Below are 23,022 nucleotides of genomic sequence, written 5' to 3' on the forward strand. Positions count from 1 at the left end.
CTTGGCTAGTAGAGCAGTCTCATTCAAGGCCTGGTTCCATCCCCAGCGTGGCTCTTCCAGTAGTCTGTAATAGATCAGGAATGGGTTTAGCCTGCCAGCCTGACCCGTGACTCAGTCACCACACTGTGAACGTTCCATAGGGAAAAAACTTCAGACAGTGTATACCGGCACCCACTTTCATAGTTTTGTTTTAGTTTTGTGGCTCCTAAATGTCTAAGACTAACTAGTAATATGACCTTGGGTGAGTCACATAAAAAACCAGAAGCCAAAGGGGTTATCTGTAAAACGAAGAGTTGGACTAGCTGAGCACACTTAACACTCAAAGTATATGACTTAAACACCCACATGCAGGCAGGCCTGGTGTACACACAAATTATCCTTTGTTACGTAGATTTGTTCATGCCAGGCTGGCTATAAAACACTTCCAGAGATTTCCATCAATAGAAGTCAGACCAGCCCGGCAGCCTCCACCCTAAATGTCCTGCCATATTTGTTTGGTCTGCCTCCCTGACTCCAAAGAAATAGCAGGCAGCTTAATCTCTGGACAGGATTCTCCATGCCACTCCCTCCACTCCAGCCTGTGTTGTCCTGTCTGGCCAGGCCAGCCTCTGCTCTCTGGAGAAGCAATGAGGTAGGGAAGTTAACCAGCAAGCCCCTCTCCTCTATCCCCTCGCTGGAGCTGGAGCTGGGTATCGCTCCATGTTTTGCCATTAGCTTTACCCATCCAGGACAGGGGCACAAGTGTTGGTGCCAAGCCCTGCACTCTCAGCTCTGGTGGATGGGCAAGTCCTACCCTGGGGTTGAGGACTGTCTGTGGTACTAAGTGAGTCATTGCTTGACAACTGCCTAGAGAGATACTTTAAAAGATGGGAAATGGTAGGCATTATGTCTACAAGTGATCAAGTTTATATGGAAGGAACACTTGTATAGGATCATCGTGAATGGGACAGTTCATCTCCAGTGCATTCTCCAATTCTGAGGATACATCACTGCACAAACTGGACTAGAGTTTAAATGGTACAGAAGCTGGGTGTGGGGGAGGCAGGCGGACAAGGGGGATGGGTGGAGAATGCTTAACTTGGTGTTCAAAATCACGTTACTTGTGAGCCATGTGACCGCAGAGTATCTTTGAGCCTGAGTTCACTTACCTGTAAAATTCTGCCGTGCTACTGCATAGAGTATCTGAGAAAGTGAGGCATGCAGTTGATGTTCAGTAAGTATTTTTGTTTCATTTATTTATTTTACCACCATGCCTAGAGAACAATAGATGTTCATAGATGTAAGTATTTGAATATGTTAGTTAATGCTTTAGGATTTCCTAAAGGCAGTGGAACAGAATTCTCACTGAGTTCAGAGCTTTTCCGTATGATAATGTGTGCTTGTGGAGCTCCTGAATGGGGTCCAATTTAGCAGTTGCCAAAGTTGCTGACATATAACACAAGGGCATTTTTTTTTTTTTTGACACAGAGTCTCTCTCTGTTGCCCAGGCTGGAGTGCAGTGGCACGATCTCGGCTCACTGCAAGCTCTGCCTCCCGGGTTCATACCATTCTCCTGCCTCAGCCTCCTGAGTAGCTGGGACTACAAGCGCACGCCACCACACCCGGCTTATTTTTTCTATTTTTAGTAGAGATGGGGTTTCACCGTGTTAGGCAGGATGGTCTCGATCTCTTGACCTTGTGATCCGCCTGCCTCGGCCTCCCAGAGTGCTGGGATTACAGGTGTGAGCCACCGCGCCTGGCCTAGAAGGGGCATTTTTTTAACCTTTCCTAAACTGTTCCTATCATTATTGAAAGAAGCTTCCATATGCAGTCATTTTCATAATAATTAAACTCTAGAGCATGTTGTGAAATATCCATATGATCTAACCTTTAAAAATAGAAACTCGGTAGCTGTGTAACTACAAAATTCTGGGTAGAAGCCAAAACAATCAGCACTTCTCATTTCTGAATTTAGATAATCCAGTTGTACTCCCTCAGCTCATTGGTGAGTTTTGACGTGTTCTGCATCCATGAACACCAGATGTGATACAGTAGGGAAGTTCAAAGGAAGGATTACACACCTAGGCTCTGCCCTCTAGGATTTTACCGTCTTACAAGGGAGTTGAGACAAAAGCAAGAAAATAACTCTTGCAACTTCTCCCAACATCACAACTTTGCAATTCTTGTAAATTTTGCTTGATCCTAGGGCATGACCAAGGCAGAGGCAGGCAGGTCCTACTTCATGTGGGAGAGAGGGAAGGAAGGGTTGGCGATTAGAGTGATAGGTTTGGAATACTGTAGAAAGGAGAGTGGGCAGAGCCGGAGTGAGGTGTCTGGAGCTTGTCACACAGGCAGTGGGAAGGGTGGGTTGTGGGTTTCTGAGCACCAGAAAACTTTGAGCGCTGTTCCGGAAGAGGCAAGCGGCAGGCATCTGTGCACGGGAGACACTGCCGGGTCCAGGTGAGAGCAGAAGGCTGCAGAGGGAGCCTGCCTGGGAGTGAGCGGTAGGTTCGCTATGGGAGGTGGGTTCGAAAGGTGCCTGAGGTTTTCATTTGAAACTCTGTTGAAGAGGAATTGAAGAGGAAATACAAATAGAGGAAAGATTGGTTTCCTCTTAAGCACTGAGGCTGTCGGGCAGCTGGTGGAAAGTGCTGCTGGAGAGAAGTTGGAGATCACTCAAGCTGACAGAGGGGTTTGTGGATATAATTAGAGCAGTGTTTATAGGGAGGTGCAGGTGAAGGGACCGAGAGAGAGATGAGGTTACAAACACAGAAGAGAAGGAGATGGAGATGTGGAGGCCCCTGAGGTGGAGCAGCTGCAGAGGCAGGCCTGGGGGCCAGGAAGCTGGCTCTCCACTTTCAGCTGTTGGTGAGAAGGGAGTGATGGCCGAGCTTCTCCCATCATGCAGCTGTTGAGTGGGTGCACAGGTGCTCATGCTCTTGCACACAGTGGGGTTTTGGGAGGGTGTGATGCTGCAGAGAGGACTTTCATGATGCAGCTGATTCTCTTTTATTGAGAACCTTTTTTCTGGAGTCAACTGCTCTGTTTTGAATCCTGGCTTTGTGCTGTGACCTTGGACAAGTTATTTAGCCTCAGTGCCTTCGTTTCTGCATCTGTAAAAGGGGTATAATAACGCCTCCCTCATCAAACTTGTAGGATTAATTGGGTTAACATATGAAGAGTGTTTAAAACAGTGCCTAAGCCTAGGACACCGCCAGTGCTTTGTAAGTCTCTGGGTCCTGCTGGCTTAGGTTGCTTCTTTAGGCAGGATGACTTTTTTTTTTTTTTTGAGACGGGGTTTCACTTTGTTGTCCAGGCTGGAGTGCAGTGTTGCTATCTCTTCGGCTCACTGCAGCCTCAACCTCCTGGTTCAGGTGATCTTCCCACCTCAGCCTCCTGAGTAGCTGGGACTATGGGGATGTGCCACTAGGCTCCACTAATTTTCAGCTGTTGTTTTTGTTTGTGTTGTTTTTGTTTTTTGTTTTTTGTTTTTTTTTGTTTTTTGTCTTTTTTGAGACGGAGTCTGGCTCTGTCGCCCAGGCTGGAGTGCAGTGGCCAGATCTCGGCTCACTGCAAGCTCCGCCTCCCGGGTTTACGCCATTCTCCCGCCTCAGCCTCCCGTGTAGCTGGGACTACAGGCGCCCGCTACCTCGCCCGGCTAGTTTTTTGTATTTTTTAGTAGAGACGGGGTTTCACTGTGTTAGCCAGGATGGTCTTGATCTCCTGACCTCGTGATCCGCCCGCCTCGGCCTCCCAAAGTGCTGGGATTACAGGCTTGAGCCACCGCGCCCGGCCTGTTTTTGTTTTTTAAGACAGTCACTCTTGTTGCCCAGGCTGGAGTGCAATGGCACAATCTTGGCTCACCACAACCTCTGCTTCTCGGGTTCAAGCAATTCTCCTGCCTCAGCCTCCCAAGTAGCTGGGATTACAGGCATGCACCCCCCACACCTGGCTAATTTTGTATTTTTAGTAGAGACAGAGTTTTTCCATGTCGGTCAGGCTGGTCTCGAACTCCTGACCTCAGGTGATCCGCCCACCTCAGCCTCCCAAAGTCCTGGGATTACAGGCATGAGCCGCTGCGCTCAGCCTGTTGTTGTTGTTTTTAAGAGACAGGGTTTCACCATGTTGCCCAGGCTGGTCTCAAACTCCTGGGCTCAAGCGACCCACCTTCCTTGGCCTTCCAAAGTGCTGGGATTATAGGCGTGAGCCACCACTCCCGGCCAGGATGCCTTTTTTTTTTTTAATCTTCTCTGCTGTGTCTCTAGAAGACGACTTTTTGAGATGCAAACCTGAGTGTTGATTCAAGCCCAAATTTCCTTGGCTCATGTGTTATTTTTTTAGGTCTTTGGAACCTCTTTGTCGAGGTCCCAAGCAGGTAGAAGACATTAATAATAATTCCATATATTTGATCGCACGGTGCTCTGTAGTTGACTGAGTACTTACTGTATATGTACAGATTGGCCCTTATTTGATCTTCACAGGAACCTGGGAGGTAGGCAGAGTTTATGAGCTTCATTTCCCAGGTAGGAAGACTCCTACATGGTTAGGTAGCCTACTCCAGGTGTGATCCCAGGTGCGGTCCAGCTCAACAAGCACACTGAGAGCCTCATGAGCTCTTGGGATCAGAACCCAGGACTCCTGATCCCACTCCGTGCCGCCTTCTCACCCACCCCTCTTCCACCAAGTGGGTGGAAATAGCACTTGCTTTGAAATAAATAAAGAATGATCTTTGTGAAAAGCAACCTAAACAGCAATGGGTCATCTTTATTCACATCTATAGTACCAAGTGCTGAGTAAGGGGATCTTAGACTCCAGACACCCGTCCTTTTTGTCAGGCCAGAGCTGCAGTGTGTTGACCGCAGGTCTGTGTCTGTCACCCCTGCTCCTGTGGGTAACCAGCCAGAGTGCCCCTGAGGCCAATCCCTGGAGAGTTCTGCGAGGTCTAGGGAGGAGTTCTTTGTATTTCAACTTTCATGTAAACCTCAGCAGTTTCCTATGCCTCTGTAGTCAGCTTTTGCCTTTTCAAACTTCAGTTAGATAGGTAATGACTTTTACTCATTAGGACTTTTTTCCGTTAGTTGGAAACCCAGAGTTGCAATACTGTTTCTTTTTTCCTTAGAATCGCCAGGTTTATGGGAATAACAATTGGGATTCTCTTTATATAAAAATAGTGGTGGAATCTTGGCACAGGGTTCGTATGTGGCTTTGTTGAAGGCTTGTCACTTCCTCATTTGTATAATTTCCCTCCTTTGTGGCCTGAACATGACTTTCAAAGAGTCAGGAGGAGTTAAGTCATAATTTTTATTTTAGAACATCTGAAAAATGAATTCAAAGAAAAGTGATATTGATGCCTTGGATTTCCCTGCCCATACAAATCCCAATCTCCTGCTGACTTTTTCTCTTGTGTTTTAGGTCTTCAGGTACTGTTGTGGGATTTGTATTTTGATACTGAGGGACCAACACAGACTGACTTAGCTTCTTGCCTGTGTGCAGGTTGTGTGCCACTGTCACTGAAGAGAATTTCATATTGTGACTTCTGTTCAGATTTTTTTTTTTTTCTATGGCTTTTCCATCAGGGTTCTTGGGAGCCATAGCTGCTTCTTGATATCTTCTGTTTCCCTGTAGAACAGATGATTGCAAGCCCGGGGCCCTGGCGAGCTGGGCCCTCTGTGGCTTTCTGAGTCCATCGTGAGGCAGAGGATCGGGTGTGTTTTGGGCAGCAGCCTTCAGAGCAAGGCACTGACCTGATGATTCACACTGACTCCTCCCCTCCGCTGAATTTTCTGACAACCTTGTGACTCTCACATGGGAAATATGAGTGGCTTTTGAGAAACCTTTACATAAGAGGTTTTAAAATTTCTTTCGAGATTGCTTTGGTGTTTTTCCTTAAAGTTAGCACATTCTTTGCTTTCTACTTCAATCTCGGACAGAAAGTTCATTCTTGTTCTTTACATTGGGATGTTGATGTTTGTGGTTTTGTTGTTTTGTTCTTCATGTTACTCATGATGTATTGATATTAATTAACCTAAATACATATGGAAATATTCTTTCATTACTTTGAGCTTATATAGTTCCTGGTGCAGATGTGCAAAAATGGTGCTTTAGTAATTGCTAAGTCACTATCTTGCTTTTCTCTTTACTGTGATTCTGAGTGTTTCTTACATGGAACTATAGCTTCCTCTTATCAACAAATAAACAGGAAATAGAAATTATGTAAATAAGCAATTACCATTACCTACTTCACTGACTTGACAAATAGGCATTTGGTCTACTTTAATTAATATTTTTCAAAATGTTAAGGTGCCTGTTGCTGTTACTTCATTTTGCAGGTAGCATTGGAAGTTTCTGTGATCGTACTCAAGTGGGCACTTTTTGTTGAAATGTACCATTGAGACTCTGGTAACACTGAAATTTGTGTTGACTTTCTGTAGGTGTTTTCACAGTCCTGTGTTTGGTATGGAGAGTGTGGAATTGCATATGGGGACAAGAGGTACAATTGCGAATATTTTGGCCCACCAAAACCATTACCAAAGGATGGATATGACTTAGTGCAGGTAAGTTCATTATCCTTAAATGTTATTGCAGGATGGAGGTAGAGGCGAGACTAATAGGCTTAAGTCTTACCCCAAACTCTAAAACTCTAACCTGTAGCATACAGTGGCAGAGAAAGAGCACCGAAACTCCAAAGGCTTAATTTTTCAGGGGATGACTTTATACCTCTTATAAAGTTCCCAATAGCAGGTTACTATTTAGAGACTGTCCTTGGTACTTCATACGTTGCCCTTGCAGCATCTTCACAAAATATTAGAAGTTAGCTGTTTTTGATTCCTACATTTCAGGACTCAAATGGACTCTGTTGCTAAGTGGCTTTGACATCCTCGTTCCCTGTTCATCTTACTGTTTTCTCTGTGTTCCACTGAGAGCCTGTGAATTTTGGCTGCTACCAGGATTCTGATTTCTGTTTTTTTTTTTTTTTTTGTAACCATGCTGTGATACACAGGGATATTAGAAATGGAAAAATCATGTGAAAAGCCTGGTTTTAGAGACTTAAAGTAATCAAAAGTCAAGTTGACATGATAACAGAGCTCCTAGGCTCACTTGTTCATTTCTTTTCTGTTTTTGAGACAGAAGGAGCCTTGCTCTTTTATCCTAGCTGGAGACTAGAGTGCATTGGTGCAATCACGGCTCACCATAGCCTTGACCTCCTGAGCTCAAGCAATCCCTCACCTCAGGGTCCCAAGTAGCTGGGACTACAGGCACGTGCCACAACCCCTGGCTAATTTTTTAAAATTTTTTTGTGGTAATGGGATTTTACCATGTTGCCTAGGCTGGTCTCGAACTCCTAGGCTCAAGCAATCCTTCCTCCTCAACCTTCCTAAGTACTGGGATTACAGGCATGAGCCACAGCACCTGTCCTCACTTGCTGCTTTCATCATAATTTTTTTTTTTTTTTTTTTTTTTTTTTTTTGAGACGGAGTCTCACGCTGTTGCCCAGGCTGGAGTGCAGTGGCGCGATCTCGGCTCACTGCAAGCTCCGCCTCCCGGGTTCCCGCCATTCTCCTGCCTCAGCCTCCTGAGTAGCTGGGACTACAGGCGCCCGCCACCGCGCCCGGCTAATTTTTTGTATTTTTAGTAGAGATGGGGTTTCACTGTGGTCTCGATCTCCTGACCTTGTGATCCGCCCGCCTCGGCCTCCCAAAGTGCTGGGATTACAGGCTTGAGCCACCGCGCCCGGCCACTTTCATCATAATTATTAAAGGTTTCAACTTTCCCTGAAACGACTAATAGAAATAGTAAGTAGCACTCTGGTTGAATTGAATCAAACAAACAAAAAACCCAAAGAAGATATAAAATGATTGTCAGGAGAGGAGAGAAAGCTTCCAAATAAAAAGAAAATTAGAAACATCTTTACTACCTCTACTTGTGAATAAGTAGTAATGTGTAGCCTTTTAAAATATTTCTATAAGAACTTTGCAAATACAGGATGTGTCTTACCCTTTTGTACTTCAAAAAGATTACATGAATGAATGTGTCTTAATTCACTGAGGAATGTTGACCTTATTTTAACTACGGCCTACTCCTGTGTCTGTGCTCTTTCACCTGAAAGGAACTCTGTCCGGGATTCTTCTTTGGCAATGTCAGTCTCTGTTGTGATGTTCAGCAGCTCCAGACACTAAAAGACAATTTGCAGCTGCCTCTACAGTTTCTGTCCAGGTAGGTTCTGCTGGGGAAACAGAACAACTGAGCTGTAGATACTTGTGAGCTGGTAATACTCAACTTTCCATTTATTCTTTGTTTGTTTACATATTTGTATTTATATATTATATGTCTGTTATATGAATATATTATACATTTATACATATATGTATACATTTAAAATAGGTGGATATATATTTACATGTATATTTATATATTAAAAATACATGTATGTATAATGTGTATGCGTGTGTGTGTGTATAATAGAGACAGAGTCTCACTGTGCTGCCCAGACTAGAGTGCAGTGGTTTGTGGTGTGATCACAGCTTACTGCAGCTTAAACCTCCTAGGCTCCAGTGATTGTTCTGCCTTAGCCTCCTGTATGGCTAGGACTATAGGCATGCACTACCCTGTCCAGCTAATTTTATTTATATTTTTCTTTATTAATTTTTTTTTTTTTTTTTGAGACAGACTTGCTCTGTCACCGAGGCTGGAGTACAGTGGCATGATCTCAGCTTGCTGCAACCTCCTCCTCCCGGGTTCAAGTGATTCTCCTGCCTCAGCCTCCTGAGCAGCTGGGACTACAGGCACATGCCACCACACCCAGCTAAGTTTTATATTTTTAGTAGGGGCGGGGTTTCACCATGTTGGCCAGGCTGGTCTCAAACTCCTGACCTCAAGTCATCCACCTGCCTCGGCCTCCCAGAGTGCTGGGATTACAGGCATGAGCCACTGCACCTAGCCTAATTTTTATTCTTTTTCTAGAGATGAGTGTCTCACTGTGTTGGCCAGGCCTGGTCTCAAATGATCCTCCCACCTTAGCCTCCCAGAGTGCTGGATTATAGGTGTGAACCACAGTGCCCAGCCAGTTTTTTTTTTTTAAGTCACTTTTTGTTTTATTTTAAGAAAAAGCACTCTTACAATTTGTCAGAAATAAAGAGAAAAACAATAATTATCAGACTTGGTTCACTTCCCAGTTGCATTCAGAGTTGATGCTTGGTTTCCTCTGTGATGTTTCACTCTGCAGGGTGTCTGCACTACGGCCAGGCTCCTTTCAAACTTGAGCTGTGCACTGTGGGGAAGAGAGGTTCCTAGGGGTCCTGCTCAGGTGCCTGGCCTGAGACTCCCATCGTGCAGTCCTTCCTCTCCCTATATGCCTTGCTTTGCACATCATTCTTGTCTCTCCCTCTGGTGAAGGGGTGTGATAGAGTCAGGGCTTCAGTAGAGCTGGCCTTGGGGAACTGTTAACAAGCTTGTTCTGGTGTAGCTGGCTGGTTTTGTCAAACTTAGTTTTCTATCTGATCTGTTTGTTGGCTATGGCCCTGAGCAGTGAAAAAGGGCTTGGTAATAGATGTTCTTCTCTAGGCCTAGCCAGCAATTCTCAAATATGCAAAAGAGCAAGCTGCTGGTGGTCTTTAGAACAGCAGATTGTGGTATCTTTCTAAATTTTTCAGACTTCAGCACACTGGTAAAGATGTTTGGGAAGCAAATGTTGAAAAGGGAAAATGCTTCTCTGTGCAAATATCACTGCAGGTGGTGATAGGGCACAAGTTGGCTTCCAATGAAGAAATTCTGCTTCTTATCAAAAGTTGATAATAGAGAATGGAAAACCACCACTAAATTGTTTTTTCAGAACAACAAAAGTTGAGACTATAGTTGGGCCAGCATATCCTATGAAAGGCTTATGGACATTGATGGAACCAAATTGGAGCCTTGTACACTCAGTCAAAACACATTTATTTAGGATCCACCCTATATGAGACATTATGGACATAGGGACATAAACATAAAAAGATAGCCAACCCTTTCTCCATATTATGAGAGGCACCAAAGCTTGTATCAGAAACAGCCTGATATTTGGAAAAATACACAGCTGTCAAAATTAGTGATTGTGGGCATTAAATGTAGTAACATGGAAAAAGTTTGAAAACTACACACCCCGAGAGTGATTCCTATTATAATAATGTAATTGTAGTTTCTGGCTTTGTTGCAGTAAAGCAGTGGGGCTCCTGAAAGAGAGAGAGTCTGTGCTTCCCTGTCTCCTTCACTAAAACAGAGGCTCTTGAAGGCCAGGATACACTTTTTTCATTCTTTGTCTTACATGGTCACTGGGACTGGATCAGAGTATAAAGTAACCTTGATTGCAAGAATGCAAGTCTAATGAAACAACAGCTTTTGCAAGTAACAGTGGACCAAAGGGAAAAGAGAGCTCAGGCAGCTTACGGTTCTTGTGCAGTTGTGTGCTCCTGAAGCGCATGCAACCAGAGAACAACATTGCTGTTCTCTGTCTTTACAAACCATGGGGATTTCTCCTTGTGTTTCAGGAGGGCCTAGTGATTTTCTGGAGCTTGAAAGAAAACCTTCAATAGGTTGTAAGATGAAGATTCTCATGACAATTCTCATTATTTTATTTTATTTTATTTTCTTCTTAATCAAAACTGTCAGCTGGTGCGGTGGCTCATGTCGATAATCCCAGCACTTTGGGAGGCCAAGGCAGGAGGGTTGCTTGAGTTTAGGAGTTTGAGACTATCCTGGGCAACACAGTGAGACCCACACCTCTACAAAAAAATTTTTTAAATTAGCCAGGTGTGGTGGTGTATACCTGTAGTCCTAGCTACTTGGGAGGCTGAGGTGGGAGGATTGCTTGAGCCTGGGAGCTCAAGGTTACAGTGAGCTGTGATCACGCCACTGCACTCAGCCTGGGCGACAAAGCAAGACCCTTTCTCAAAAAACAATAATAATAATAATAATAATAATAATAATAATAATAATAATAATAATTCCTGATGCTCCAAAGTCCTTTTACTCTAGGTCAGAGAATGTATGTCTCTAAATTATAAAGTGCAGAATTCAGAGAAGCATCTCTTTCTTTTTGAAATTATAATTGGACACAATAAATACAGAAAGTAATTAGGGCATTTTTTAAAGGTGTGCCTTTATTTTAACATGAGGTTTTAAGTTTAGTATTGCTGATTTTTAATATGTTCTCTTGGTAATTTGTCACTTTACAGTAAGTTTAAAATATTCTTTGTCTATTTAAAATCGTTCCCGCTGGCCCTATTACGTGTGAGATCATGCAGAATATAATTTACTTTTCCTTTAGATGTCCATCCTGTTTTTATAACCTACTGAACCTGTTTTGTGAGCTGACATGTAGCCCTCGACAGAGTCAGTTTTTGAATGTTACAGCAACTGAAGATTATGTTGATCCTGTTACAAACCAGACGAAAACAAATGTGAAAGAGTTACAGTACTTTGTCGGACAGAGTTTTGCCAATGGTAAGTAAACTTTTAATTATTCCTCTTTTACAGCTGGCATCAGGACAGCAGAGCAAATTGTTCCTTTTAGTTGTCCTGTCAACCCTGTGGAAAATCACAATTTTCAGTTCCATTGGCCAGGAAATAAAGTTGTTGCTTTGCTTGTATCCTAGGACTTGAACTACAACGAATATAACAATCTCCTTAAAGCGCTTGCTTTAACTCCCCCTAACTTTAACTTCCCACATGGAAAATTTTAGTATGTGCAAGTTTGCATCCATACACTTCAGTAACCATTGGATCTTTGATTCTAACAGACGTGAGTTGTGTAATGTCATAAATTACTGCAAGACTGAGAAGATAGAACTATTAATGGTTGGCAGAGAAGAGGTCATGACTCGGAAGAATCAGATCACCACAAAGGAAAGTCAGCAGGTCTAACAGATAGCAGAAATGATCCCCCAGCATTGACCAGCATACAACATTTAATTATAATGACAGTTAAAAAGGTAACAAAAAATTCCTTAGAAAAAAGGTCTCATTCACAAAAGCAGCAAAAAATAAGGCACTTAGGAATCCAAAAGATGTGACATACAAGGCAACCTGACTGACTGGAGAGAGGTCATTTTGTCCGGAAACAGAAGCCCGCGTGTATGGAAAATGGATATGTAACATGTGTGTCATTACAAATCATTGAGAGAAAAGGTGGACTAGTTGATAAATGGGATCAGAAAATAGATTATATTTATCTAATTTTAATTTTTACAGATAATAAAAAATCAATTATACAGATTAAAAATCCTAGTTGGAAAGTTTTAGAAGTAAATATAGAATATCTTTATGACTTTAAGATAAAGGAAAGATTTCTAGACAGAAGAGGAAAAGCAGAAACCATAAGGAAAATATTTATGAATATAAACAACTGTTATCTGGAGCAGTCAGCGAAATGCAAATTTAAACAGTAAACTACAATTTCACACCTCATCAGCTTGGCACAAATTAAAAAGTTGGTCAATTTCAACTATGGATGAAAATATGAAGCAATAAGAATACTAATATACTCCACCACTTATAACCATAATTTGGTATAATTGTTTGAAAACCATTTGAAAAACAACTGTGATATATAGTAAAGTTGAAGATAACCCTCCTCCCAGAAATTGCACTTGTAGATGCCTGCCTTAGAGAAACTCTAAGTGCATATAAACCTGGAGACCCATATAAGAACACCCACTGTAACATTATTGTGATTGTGAAAAATTGAAGACCTCAAGAGAATGAGAAGACATGACACAGACTGGAAGAAAGTATTTGCAAAAGACATATATTAGTAAGGACTATTATTCAAAATATACAAATAACTTCTAAAACTCAACAAGAAGAAAGCAAACAGCCCAACTGAAAGATGGACAAAACAACCTGAACAGATACCTCACCAAAGAAGGCATACAGGTGGTAAATAAGTACATGAGAAGAGATGCTCAACATTATGTCATTAGAGAATTACAAATTAAAACAACCAGATACCACTACACATCTATTAGAATGGCCAAAATTCAAAACACTCGCAACACCAAATGCTGGCAATGAACTCTCATTCATTGATGGTGGGAGTACAACATGGTACAGCCACCTTGGAAGATAGTTTGGCAGTTTCTTACAAAACTAATCATACTCCTTGGTATTTACCCAAATGAGTTAAAAATACGTCTACCCCAAAACCTGCACATGGATGTTTATAGCAGCTTTGTCCATAAGTGCCAAAACTTGGAAGCCACCAAGATTTCCCTCAGTAGGTGAATGGGTAAGTAAACTGCCACATCCACACAATGGAATATTATTCAGTGCTAAAAAGCCATGAAAATTCAGTGCTATCAAGCTATGAAAGTACATGGACAAACCTTAAATCCTATTACTAAGGAAAGCCAGTCTGAAAAGGCTACTTACTATATGACGTTCTAGAAAAGGCAAAACTGTGGAGACAGTAAAAAGTCAGTGATTGCCATGGGTTAGGAAAGAGGAAGGCATAAGTAGAGCACAGAAGATTTTTAGGTGGTGAAAATACTCTGTATGATAACTATAATGGTGGTTACATGTTTATATGACATTTTAAAACAAAAGTACTACCTACTTAAAACATACAAGTACACAATATGCATGGGAAGGATAAACATCAAATTCAGGATTGTGTTTACCTTAGGGAAGGGACTACTGTCAGGGAGGGGCAATTGGGGAGCTTCAGCTGAATCTATAGAGTGTATGTGTGTGTTTTAAGTATTTCTTTATTTTTTTGAAGAGACGGGCCTCACTGTGTTGCTAAGGCTGATCTTGAACTCCTGGCCTTAAGTGATCCTCGTACCTCAGCCTCCCAGTGTTGGGACTGTAGGTGTGAGCCACCCCACCTGGCCTATAGTGCATTATTATTTGTATTTATTTTTTAAATTATGCCATAGCCAGTTGTTCTGAATAGTGCATTATTATAAAACAGAGTCAAGGTCTCATGCTGTCACCTAGGCTGGAATACAGTGACGCAATTGTGGCTCACTGCAGCCCCAACCTCCTAAGTTCAAGCAGTCCTCCTGAGTGGTTGGAACCACAGGCATATGCTACCACACCTGGCTAATTAAAAAATATTTTTTTTTGTAGAGATAGGGTCTTGCTTTTTTGCCCAGGCTGGCTTCAAACTCTTGGCCTCAAGTGATCCTCCCACTCAGCCTCCCAAAATGCTGGAATTACAGGTGTGAGTCACTGCACCTGGCCAAGTCCATTATTTTTTTAATGTTGAGGCAAATGTTGTAAAATGATAAGACTGATAATTAACTGGGTAATGAGGAAATGAGAACTGTATTATTCTCCATGTATTTTTTGTATGCTTGAAATATAAAATAAAACCTGAAAACCAAATGGTGAGCTGGAAGATATGAGGGAATTACCCAGAAAACAGCATAGAGATAGAAAGATCTATAAATCATTAAAGAAATGACATATAGGATAACATGAGAAGCTCCAGAGAGTTGGGGAGAGGCAATCAAAGGGATAATGAGGATTTTCCAGAATGGATAAGGGATGAACCCTGAGAGTTTGAGAAAATTCAGTATACAAAAATCAGTACAAGTGTACAGTATTTCTGTACACTTACAGTGGACAATCTCAAAGTGAAAATAAAACATTCCATTTACTATAGTATGGGAAATAGTAGTAACTGTAACAGAAGGCAAAACACTTTAAAACTAAAGAACAGCCGAATGCGGTGGCTCACACCTGTAATCCCAGCACTTTGGAAGGCCGAGGCGGGCAGATCACAAGGTCAAGAGATTGAGACCATCCTGGCCAACATGGTGAAACCCCATCTCTACTAAAAATACAAAAATTAACTGGGCATGGTGATGCTCGCTTGTAATCCCAGCTACTTGGGAGGCTGAGGCATGAGAATCACTTGAACCTTGGAGGCGGTGATTGCAGGAGCCGAAATCATGCCACTGCACTCCAGCCTGGCTGACAGAGTGAGACTGCATCTCAAAAATAAAAAAAAAACTAAAACTAAAGAACATTATTCAGAGAAATTAAAGAAGATCTAAATAAATGAAAAGACATTCCATGTTTATCAATCAAAAGACTTAATATTGTTTAGATATCAGTATTCTCCAAGTTGTTTTGAGATTCAGGGCAATCTCTGTTGTAATCCCAACTGACTTCTTTGTAGAAATTGACAAGCTGATTCTGAAATTCACGTAGTAGTTTGAGGGACTTAGAATAGTAAAACAACCTCGAAAAAAAAATAGGAAGACTCACGCTTCTCAATTTCAAAACTAAGCAATGGAAATCAAGACATTGTGGTATTGGAATAAAGATAGACATATAGATCAATGGAATATAACTGAGAATAAATAATATATCTATGGTCAACTGATTTTTGACAAGGGTGCCAGGGCCATTCAATGAGAAAAGAATACTCTTCATCAAATGGTGCAGCAATAACTGGATACACACATTCAAAAAAATAAATAATAATGAAATTGGGCCCTACCTCACACCATATGTTAAAGAAATTAACTCAAAGCAGATCAAAGACCTAAATGTAAGAGCTAAAAACTATAAAACAGAGTAAAACATAGGGATTAATTTGCATGGCCTCATATTTGGCACTTGATTCTTAAATATGACACCAAAACAAGAGCAACAACAACAAAAAGATTAATTGGACTTCATTAAAATAAAAAAGTTTGTATTTCAGAGGACACCATCAAGAAAAGACAAGAAGGCCAGGCACAGTGACTCACACCTATTATCCCAGCATTTTGGGAGGCTGAGGCAGGAGGATTGCTTGAGCCTGCGAGTTCAAGACCAGCCTGGGTGACAAAGTGAGACCCTGTGTCTACAAAACATAATTAGCCAGGCATGGTGGCGTGTGCCTGTGGTCCCAGCCACATAGGTATCTGAGGCAGGAAGATTGCTTGAGCCCGAGGAGGCTGCACTAAGTACCTCGCACTCCAGCCTGGGTGACAGAGTGAGACCCTGAGTCAAAAAAACAAAAGGACAGGAAAATATTTGCAAATTGTGTATTTGATAAGGGACTTGTATCTAGAATACATAAATAACTCTTGGCCGGGTACGGTGGCTCATGCCTGTAATCCCAGCACTTTGGGAGGCCGAGGCGGGCGGATCACCTGAGGTCAGGAGTTCGAGACCAGCCTGGCCAACATGGTGAAACCCGGTCTCTACTAAAATAGAAAAATTAGCCAGGCATGGTGATATGCACCTGTAATCCCAGCTACTCAGGAGGCTGATGCAGGAGAATTACATCAGCCTGGGAGGTGGAGGTTGCAGTGAGCTGAGATCACGCCATTACACTCCAGCCTGGGTGACAGAGCTAGACTTCATCTCAAAAAACAAAACAAAACAAAACAACTCTTACTACCCAATGATGAATAGATAAATAACCCAATTTAAAATGGCAAAAGATCTGAATAGAGCAGACATTTCTTCAAGGAAGATATACAAATGGCCAACAAGCACATGAGAGATGTTCAACACTATGAGTCATCAGGGAAATACAAATCAAAACCACAATGAGATACCACTTCACACCCACCAGGATGGCTAGCATCAAAGTCAGATAACAAGAAGTGTTGACAAGGCTGTGGAGAAATAGGAACCTTTATTAAAAAGAAATCCCAAAACCAAAAACATTAGCTGGACACAGTGGCTCATGCCTATAATCTAGCACTTTGGAAGGCCGAGGCAGGTGGATCACCTGAGGTCAGGAGTTTGAGACCAGCCTGGGCAGCATGGTGAAACCCTATCTCTACAAAAACTTAGCTGAGTATGGTGGTGCACATCTATAGTCCCAGCTACTTGAGAGGCTGAGGTGGGAGGATCACTTGAGCCTGAGGGGCGGAGGTTGCCAGTGAGCTGAGATCACACCACTGCACTCCAATCTGTGTGACAGAGTGCGACCCCATCTCAAAAAGAAAAAGCATTGCTGGTGATGATGTAAAGTGGTATAGCCACTTTGCAAAAACAGTTTGGCAGTTCCTGAAACAAACATAGAATTACCATATGATACATCAATTCCACTCAAAAGATGAAAACATAGGTCAACACAGAAACTTATACACAAATGCTTCTAGCAGCATTACTGATAATAGCCAAAATGTGGAAACAACTCAGATATTTATCAGCTGATATATGGATAAACAAAACATATGTCTATACAATGAAATGTTGTTTGGCCATAAAAAGAAATGAAGTATTGATACATGCCACAGTATGCATGAACCTTGAGATCATTATGCTAAATGAAAGAAGCCGGTCATAAAAGACCACATATTATATGATTGGATTTACGTGAAATGTCTGAAATAGTCAAATAAATAGAGACAGTTCAGTGGTTGCTTAGGGCTTAGGGAGGTGGGGAGGTAGTTGAGCATAGCTAGAATACAGGATTTCTTTTGAGGTGATGAAAATGTTCTAAAATTGACTATGGTTATGGTTGCATATATCTATGAATATGCTAAACTCCATTAAATTACATAGTTTAAGGGGGTAAATTGTAAATTACATGTGATTATATTGTAAATTATATTGCGCCACCACACCTGGCTAATTTTTTTTTTTTTTTAATTTTTTGTAGAGACGGGGTTTTGCCATTTTGCCCAGGCTGGTCTGGACCTCCTGAGCTCAGGCAGTCCACCCACCAGGGCCTCCCAAATTACTGGGATTACAGGTGTGCATGACCACCCCCAGCCGAAAGACAAATATCTTAAAAGCAAATAGAGTCAAGACACAAATCACCTTAAGACAATGATAATTGGAGATTTTCTTACTAGCCATGATAGAGCCCAGAAGGCAATGGAATAATCTATTGAGAATTCTGAGGGAGATGACTGTCACCCTAGTTAACCTGTCTTTCCAGAGCAAGGGTAAAACAAAATGAATGTGTAAGCATCTCCTTGAAGATTAGGGAAAGAAGATCCTGGGAAGTTTCTAGAAAGCAGGGACGGGTAAATGAGAATCAACAGACCCATTCCAGCTATTTTCTTAGGTGTAAAACACTGATACTATCCTTATATAATGTGTTGTCTTTATGTATAATAAAATATTATCCAAAAAGTTAACAGTATTAGGTTTTTGGGGTTTTTTTTAATTTATTTTTTTTGAGATGGAGTCTTGCTCTGTCGCCCAGGCTGGAGCGCAGTGGCGCGATTTCAGCTCATTCCATGCTCTGCCTCCTGGGTTCATGCCAGCCTCCCAAGTAGCTGGGACCACAGGCGCCCGCCACCACACCTGGCTAATTTTTTTGTATTTTTAGTAGAGATGGGGTTTCACTGTGTTAGCCAGGATGGTCTCGATCTCCTGACCACGTGATCCACCTGCCTCGGCCTCCCAAAGTACTGGGATTACGGGCATGAGCCCCTGCACCCGGCCAACAGTATTAGGTTTATTGACATATGACCTCTGCCCTGAAACCAGTTTTCCAAGTAAGTTCATAATTCTCTGGCTGTGTAGCTTCCCGCGGCAGAGGTTTTCTGGAATCAGCTTCGTTAACTGAAGAAGTACTAAGGCTCTTAGCTGCGTCTTCCTGGGCCTTGGTACGCTCTTCTATACAGTGGGGATACAACTCCAGGCTGTTGTGAGAGCTGTGAGACAACGTGTGCCTTTCCTTTTCCTGTTTTTACTTTTAAGTTCCTCGGAATCAGGCCTCCATATTATTTGCAGGGTGATAAGCCAATTTAAAGGGAATCTCTGTTCGTGCCCTTAGTGTTTGCTGTCCAGCGTTCCAGCATGGTGCGTATGGAGTTCGTGTTTCCCTTCAAGAAGCCTTTGTAAGATCTTTCCTCGTGAATTACAGCAAGCATCTTTTCTTCTTTTTCCTTTGGTTTTCTTCTTCTAGCAATGTACAATGCCTGCCGGGACGTGGAGGCCCCCTCAAGTAATGACAAGGCCCTGGGACTCCTGTGTGGGAAGGACGCTGATGCCTGTAATGCCACCAACTGGATTGAATACATGTTCAATAAGGACAACGGACAGGCACCTTTTACCATCACTCCCGTGTTTTCAGGTAGGGATAAAGATTCCAAGTTTGGTGTGTTTATGATATTGTTTTAAAGCCAAGGAACTGGCTGGGCACAGTGGCTCACCAGTGCTTCGGGAGACTGAGGCAAGAGAATTGCTTAAGACCAGGAGTTCCAGACCTAGCCTGGGCAATGTAGTGAGGCCCCATCTCTACAGAAGAATTAAACATTAGCCAGGTGTGGTGGCATGCACCTGTAGTCCCAGATACTTGGGAGGCTGAGGCAGGATTGCTTGGGTCCAGGAATTCAAGGCTGCAGTAAGTTATGATCATCCCTTTGTACTCCAGCCTTGGTGAGGGCAAAGTCCTATCTCTCCATGAATAGATGAATGAATCTCAGTTGAGGAATCATAATCTGCAATAGGAAGATAAACACATTCAGGTAACTAGTTCATAGTTTCTCCCAGTAAGAGAGGTAACTGGTACATTTATCCTGCTCTGGCTAATTTAGTGGGTGCTGGGAGTGGGAATGGAGGAGGAAATGAATTGCCTTCAGGCATTGCTGTGGTAATTGAAAGAATAAGCAGTTAAAAAGGGGGTGGGAGGCAGCTTTTCCAGAGCTCTGCTGTAGTATTAGCTTCTGAGAATGGAGATAGGACATGACTGAGGGTTACCTTGGTATGTGGTGTACTTGGAGGATTGCTCTATCAGTGACAAACCCCTATGCACAGGTTTATTGAGGCAACTTAAAATTCCACAGGACGAAGCAGCAAAACATAATTTAATTAAACTAAAACCTCCAATTCTTTTTCTTCTTTCAGTTGTTTTATGTATTTCAGTGGGCTTTTCGTTGGGTTTAAGTATAATACAAAATTTGGATATTTTTAATTGAGATTTGTACTCAACATAATTCCTTCCTGTAGATTTTCCAGTCCATGGGATGGAGCCCATGAATAATGCTACCAAAGGCTGTGATGAGTCTGTGGATGAAGTCACAGCACCGTGTAGCTGCCAAGACTGCTCTATTGTCTGTGGCCCCAAGCCCCAGCCCCCGCCTCCTCCTGCTCCCTGGACAATCCTCGGCTTGGACGCCATGTATGTCATCATGTGGATCACCTACATGGCATTTTTGCTTGTGTTTTTTGGAGCATTTTTTGCAGTGTGGTGCTACAGGTAAGCAGTTTTGTTTATCATCCAGGGCAAGAAGAGCAAAATTGCCCACTGGCACTTTGAGTTTTCACTTGTCAGACTTTGGTTACTTAGGACAAGAATCAAATACCTACATGAATACCACTGCATGGATTACTGTGTTCTACAGCTATTATATAGTAAACCATCAAAGTCCTGTTTAACACTGCAGCATTAGAAGTGAATTTTACTGATTTATTCAAAATGATATGTGATTTAAAGCACCGTGCATTAGCCACTCATTATTATTTTTTTTTTTTTTTGGACACTGAGTCTCACTCTTGTCACCCAGGCTGAAGTGCAATGGCGCGATCTCAGCTCACTGCAACCTCCACCTCCTAGGTTCAAGCGATTCTCCTGCCTCAGCCTCCTGAGATAGCTGGGATTACAGGCACCCACCACCATGCCTGGCTAATTTTTGTATTTTTAGTAGAGACGGGGTTTCACCGTGTTGGCCAGGCTGATCTCCAACTCCTGATCTCAGGTGATGTGCCCACCTTGGCCTCCCAAAGTGATGGGATTACAGGCATGAGCCTCTGCGTCCAGCCAGCCACTCATTCTTTAGAAAGTCAGAGTAAAGGCTGGGCACGGGGGCTCACGCCTGTAATCCCAGCATTTTAGGAGGCCAAGGCAGGAGGATCACGAGGTCAGGAGTCCATTGCACTCCAGCCCTGGCGACAGTGCAAGACTCTGTCTCAAAAAAAAAAAAAAAAAAAAAGATGTCAGAGTCAAATGAGCGAAATCAGATTAAAATCTAATTAAATGCAGTACTATAGTCCTTTTAGATATTTGCATCTTAATTTAGGACAGTACTTTTTTTACTTTTTATTTTGAAATAATTTTAGACTTAACCAAAAAGTTGCAAAAATGGTAGAATTTGTGTATATCCTTTACCCAGTTTCCCCGATGATACAACTTACATAATTCCTAGTACAATGATCAAAACCATGAACATGCCATTGTTATTACATTATTATTAGCTAAACCGCAGATCCAATTTCACCAGCTTTTCCTCCAATTCCCTTTCCTGTTTCAGGGTCCCATATTACATTTTTGTGTTTTATGAGTCCCCTCAATCTGTGACAGAAAGTTCCTCAGTCTTTCCTTTTCTGGCCTTGACACTCTTGATGATACTGGTCAGGTATTTTGTAGCATGTCCTTCTGTTTGGCTTTATCTGGTATTTTCTCATGATGAGATTGAAATGAGGTGTTTTGACAAGTACATCACAGAAGTCACATCATGTCTTTCTCGGTGCATCATGTCGGGGTCCCTGATGTTGATGTGTCTCTTTCCTGGTGATGTTAACCTTGAACACTTGCTCAAGGTGATATCTGCTGGATAGCTCCACTGTGAAGTTACTGCTTTTCCCTTCGTAATTGATAAATATCTTGGAGGAAGATGCTTTGAGACTATGCTAATATTTTGTTCCTCCTCAAACTGTCAACCACTGATTTTAACATTCATTGTTGGGTCTTGTCTGCAACAATTATAACTAAGGTGTTTACCTAATGGTGATATTTTTTCTCTTTCCCTCTCTTCCTCTGCATTTACTAACTGGACTTCTGTACAGAAAGCTATCCCTTTTCCCTCATTTATTTACTCAGTTATTTACATCATGGACTTTCAATTCTGTTGGTTGTATCCAACACTGTCATTTATCTTGTTACTCAAAGTTTTCCAGTTTGGGCCATTGGGAGTGGCTTCTGGCTGACCTCTGTGTTCTTCTTTTTGAGACAGAGTGTCGCTCTCACCCAGGCTGGAGTGCAGTGGCGCGATCTCAGCTCACTGCAAGCTCCGCCTCCTGGGTTCACGCCATTCTCCTGCCTCAGCCTCCCGAGTAGCTGGGACCACAGGCGCCTGGCTAATTTTTTGTATTTTTAGTAGAGACAGGTTTCACCATGTTAGCCAGGATGGTCTCCATCTCCTGACCTCGTGATCTGCTCACCTCGGCCTCCCGAAGTGCTGGGATTACAGGTGTGAGCCACCGCGCCCGGCCTTCTGTGTTCTTACATACACCTCCCATCCCCAGCTTTATCTTATATTTTCCCTGTCCCTGCCTTGCAGGAGCTCTGGTTGCTTTTATTCAAGAGCGGTATGTAGAAACGAAGATCTGCGCACTAGGTGTGCTCTTTGCTACTGGAAGGGGTAGCGTGGTTTTTTGTTTGTTTGTTTGTTTGTTTGGGATGGAGTCTTTGTCACTAGGCTGGAATGCAGTGGCGCCATCTCAGCTCACTGCAACCACCGCCTCCCAGTTTCAAGCAGTTCTCCTGCCTCAGCCTCCCAAGGCACACACCACCACACACAGCTAACTTTTTTATATTTTTAGTAGAGACAGGGTTTCACTTTGTTGGCCAGGTTGGTCTCGATCTCTTGACCTCGTGATCCGCCCACCTTGGCCACCCAAAGTGCTGGGATTACAGGCGTGAGCCGCTGCGCCCGGCCCGGTAGCGTGTTCTTAAAAGACCTAAAAGTTTTAAATAAAATGAGGGCCACAAGGTGAAATTATCCTTTATTAACTGTTCTTTTAATATCTTCTTAAGTTTTCTCCTGAGACTGGTGAACAGAGGCACCCAGAGCAAGGAAACTTAGGGGAAAGAAGGCAGTAATTAGGGAGGAGGAGGCGAAGAGGAGGAAGAAAGCATTTCATGGGATTACAGGAATGTCCCAACAACAGCCTCATTGTGATGAAGTCCACTAATACTATTTCCTCTCTTCTGTTTTTCAGAAAACGGTATTTTGTCTCCGAGTACACTCCCATCGATAGCAATATAGCTTTTTCTGTTAATGCAAGTGACAAAGGTAGGCATATTTGTCCATGAATAAAAGGGTTCAGATGATGCTGTCTGTCATGAGAGTATTCGTTTGCTCAGCGGGGTTGCGGCAGTGG

The 23,022-nt window shown here is 42.6% G+C and overlaps 1 protein-coding gene across 4 annotated transcripts in view; it reads left to right on the forward strand.

Moving 5' to 3' along the window:
* Positions 1-23,022, forward strand: part of NPC1 (NPC intracellular cholesterol transporter 1) — a 59,012-nt gene that overhangs the window by 5,453 nt on the left and 30,537 nt on the right. For all 4 annotated transcript variants that reach the window (XM_077975003.1, XM_077975004.1, XM_015121667.3 and 1 more), the window contains exons 2-7: positions 6,411-6,533; positions 8,087-8,193; positions 11,279-11,454; positions 18,827-18,994; positions 19,870-20,119; positions 22,861-22,934. In XM_077975003.1, the coding sequence (XP_077831129.1) occupies positions 6,411-6,533; positions 8,087-8,193; positions 11,279-11,454; positions 18,827-18,994; positions 19,870-20,119; positions 22,861-22,934 (898 nt within the window). The remainder of the gene's footprint in view (positions 1-6,410; positions 6,534-8,086; positions 8,194-11,278; positions 11,455-18,826; positions 18,995-19,869; positions 20,120-22,860; positions 22,935-23,022) is intronic.

The sequence above is a fragment of the Macaca mulatta genome, chromosome 18 (assembly GCF_049350105.2).
Source record: "Macaca mulatta isolate MMU2019108-1 chromosome 18, T2T-MMU8v2.0, whole genome shotgun sequence".
NCBI lineage: Eukaryota > Metazoa > Chordata > Mammalia > Primates > Cercopithecidae > Macaca > Macaca mulatta.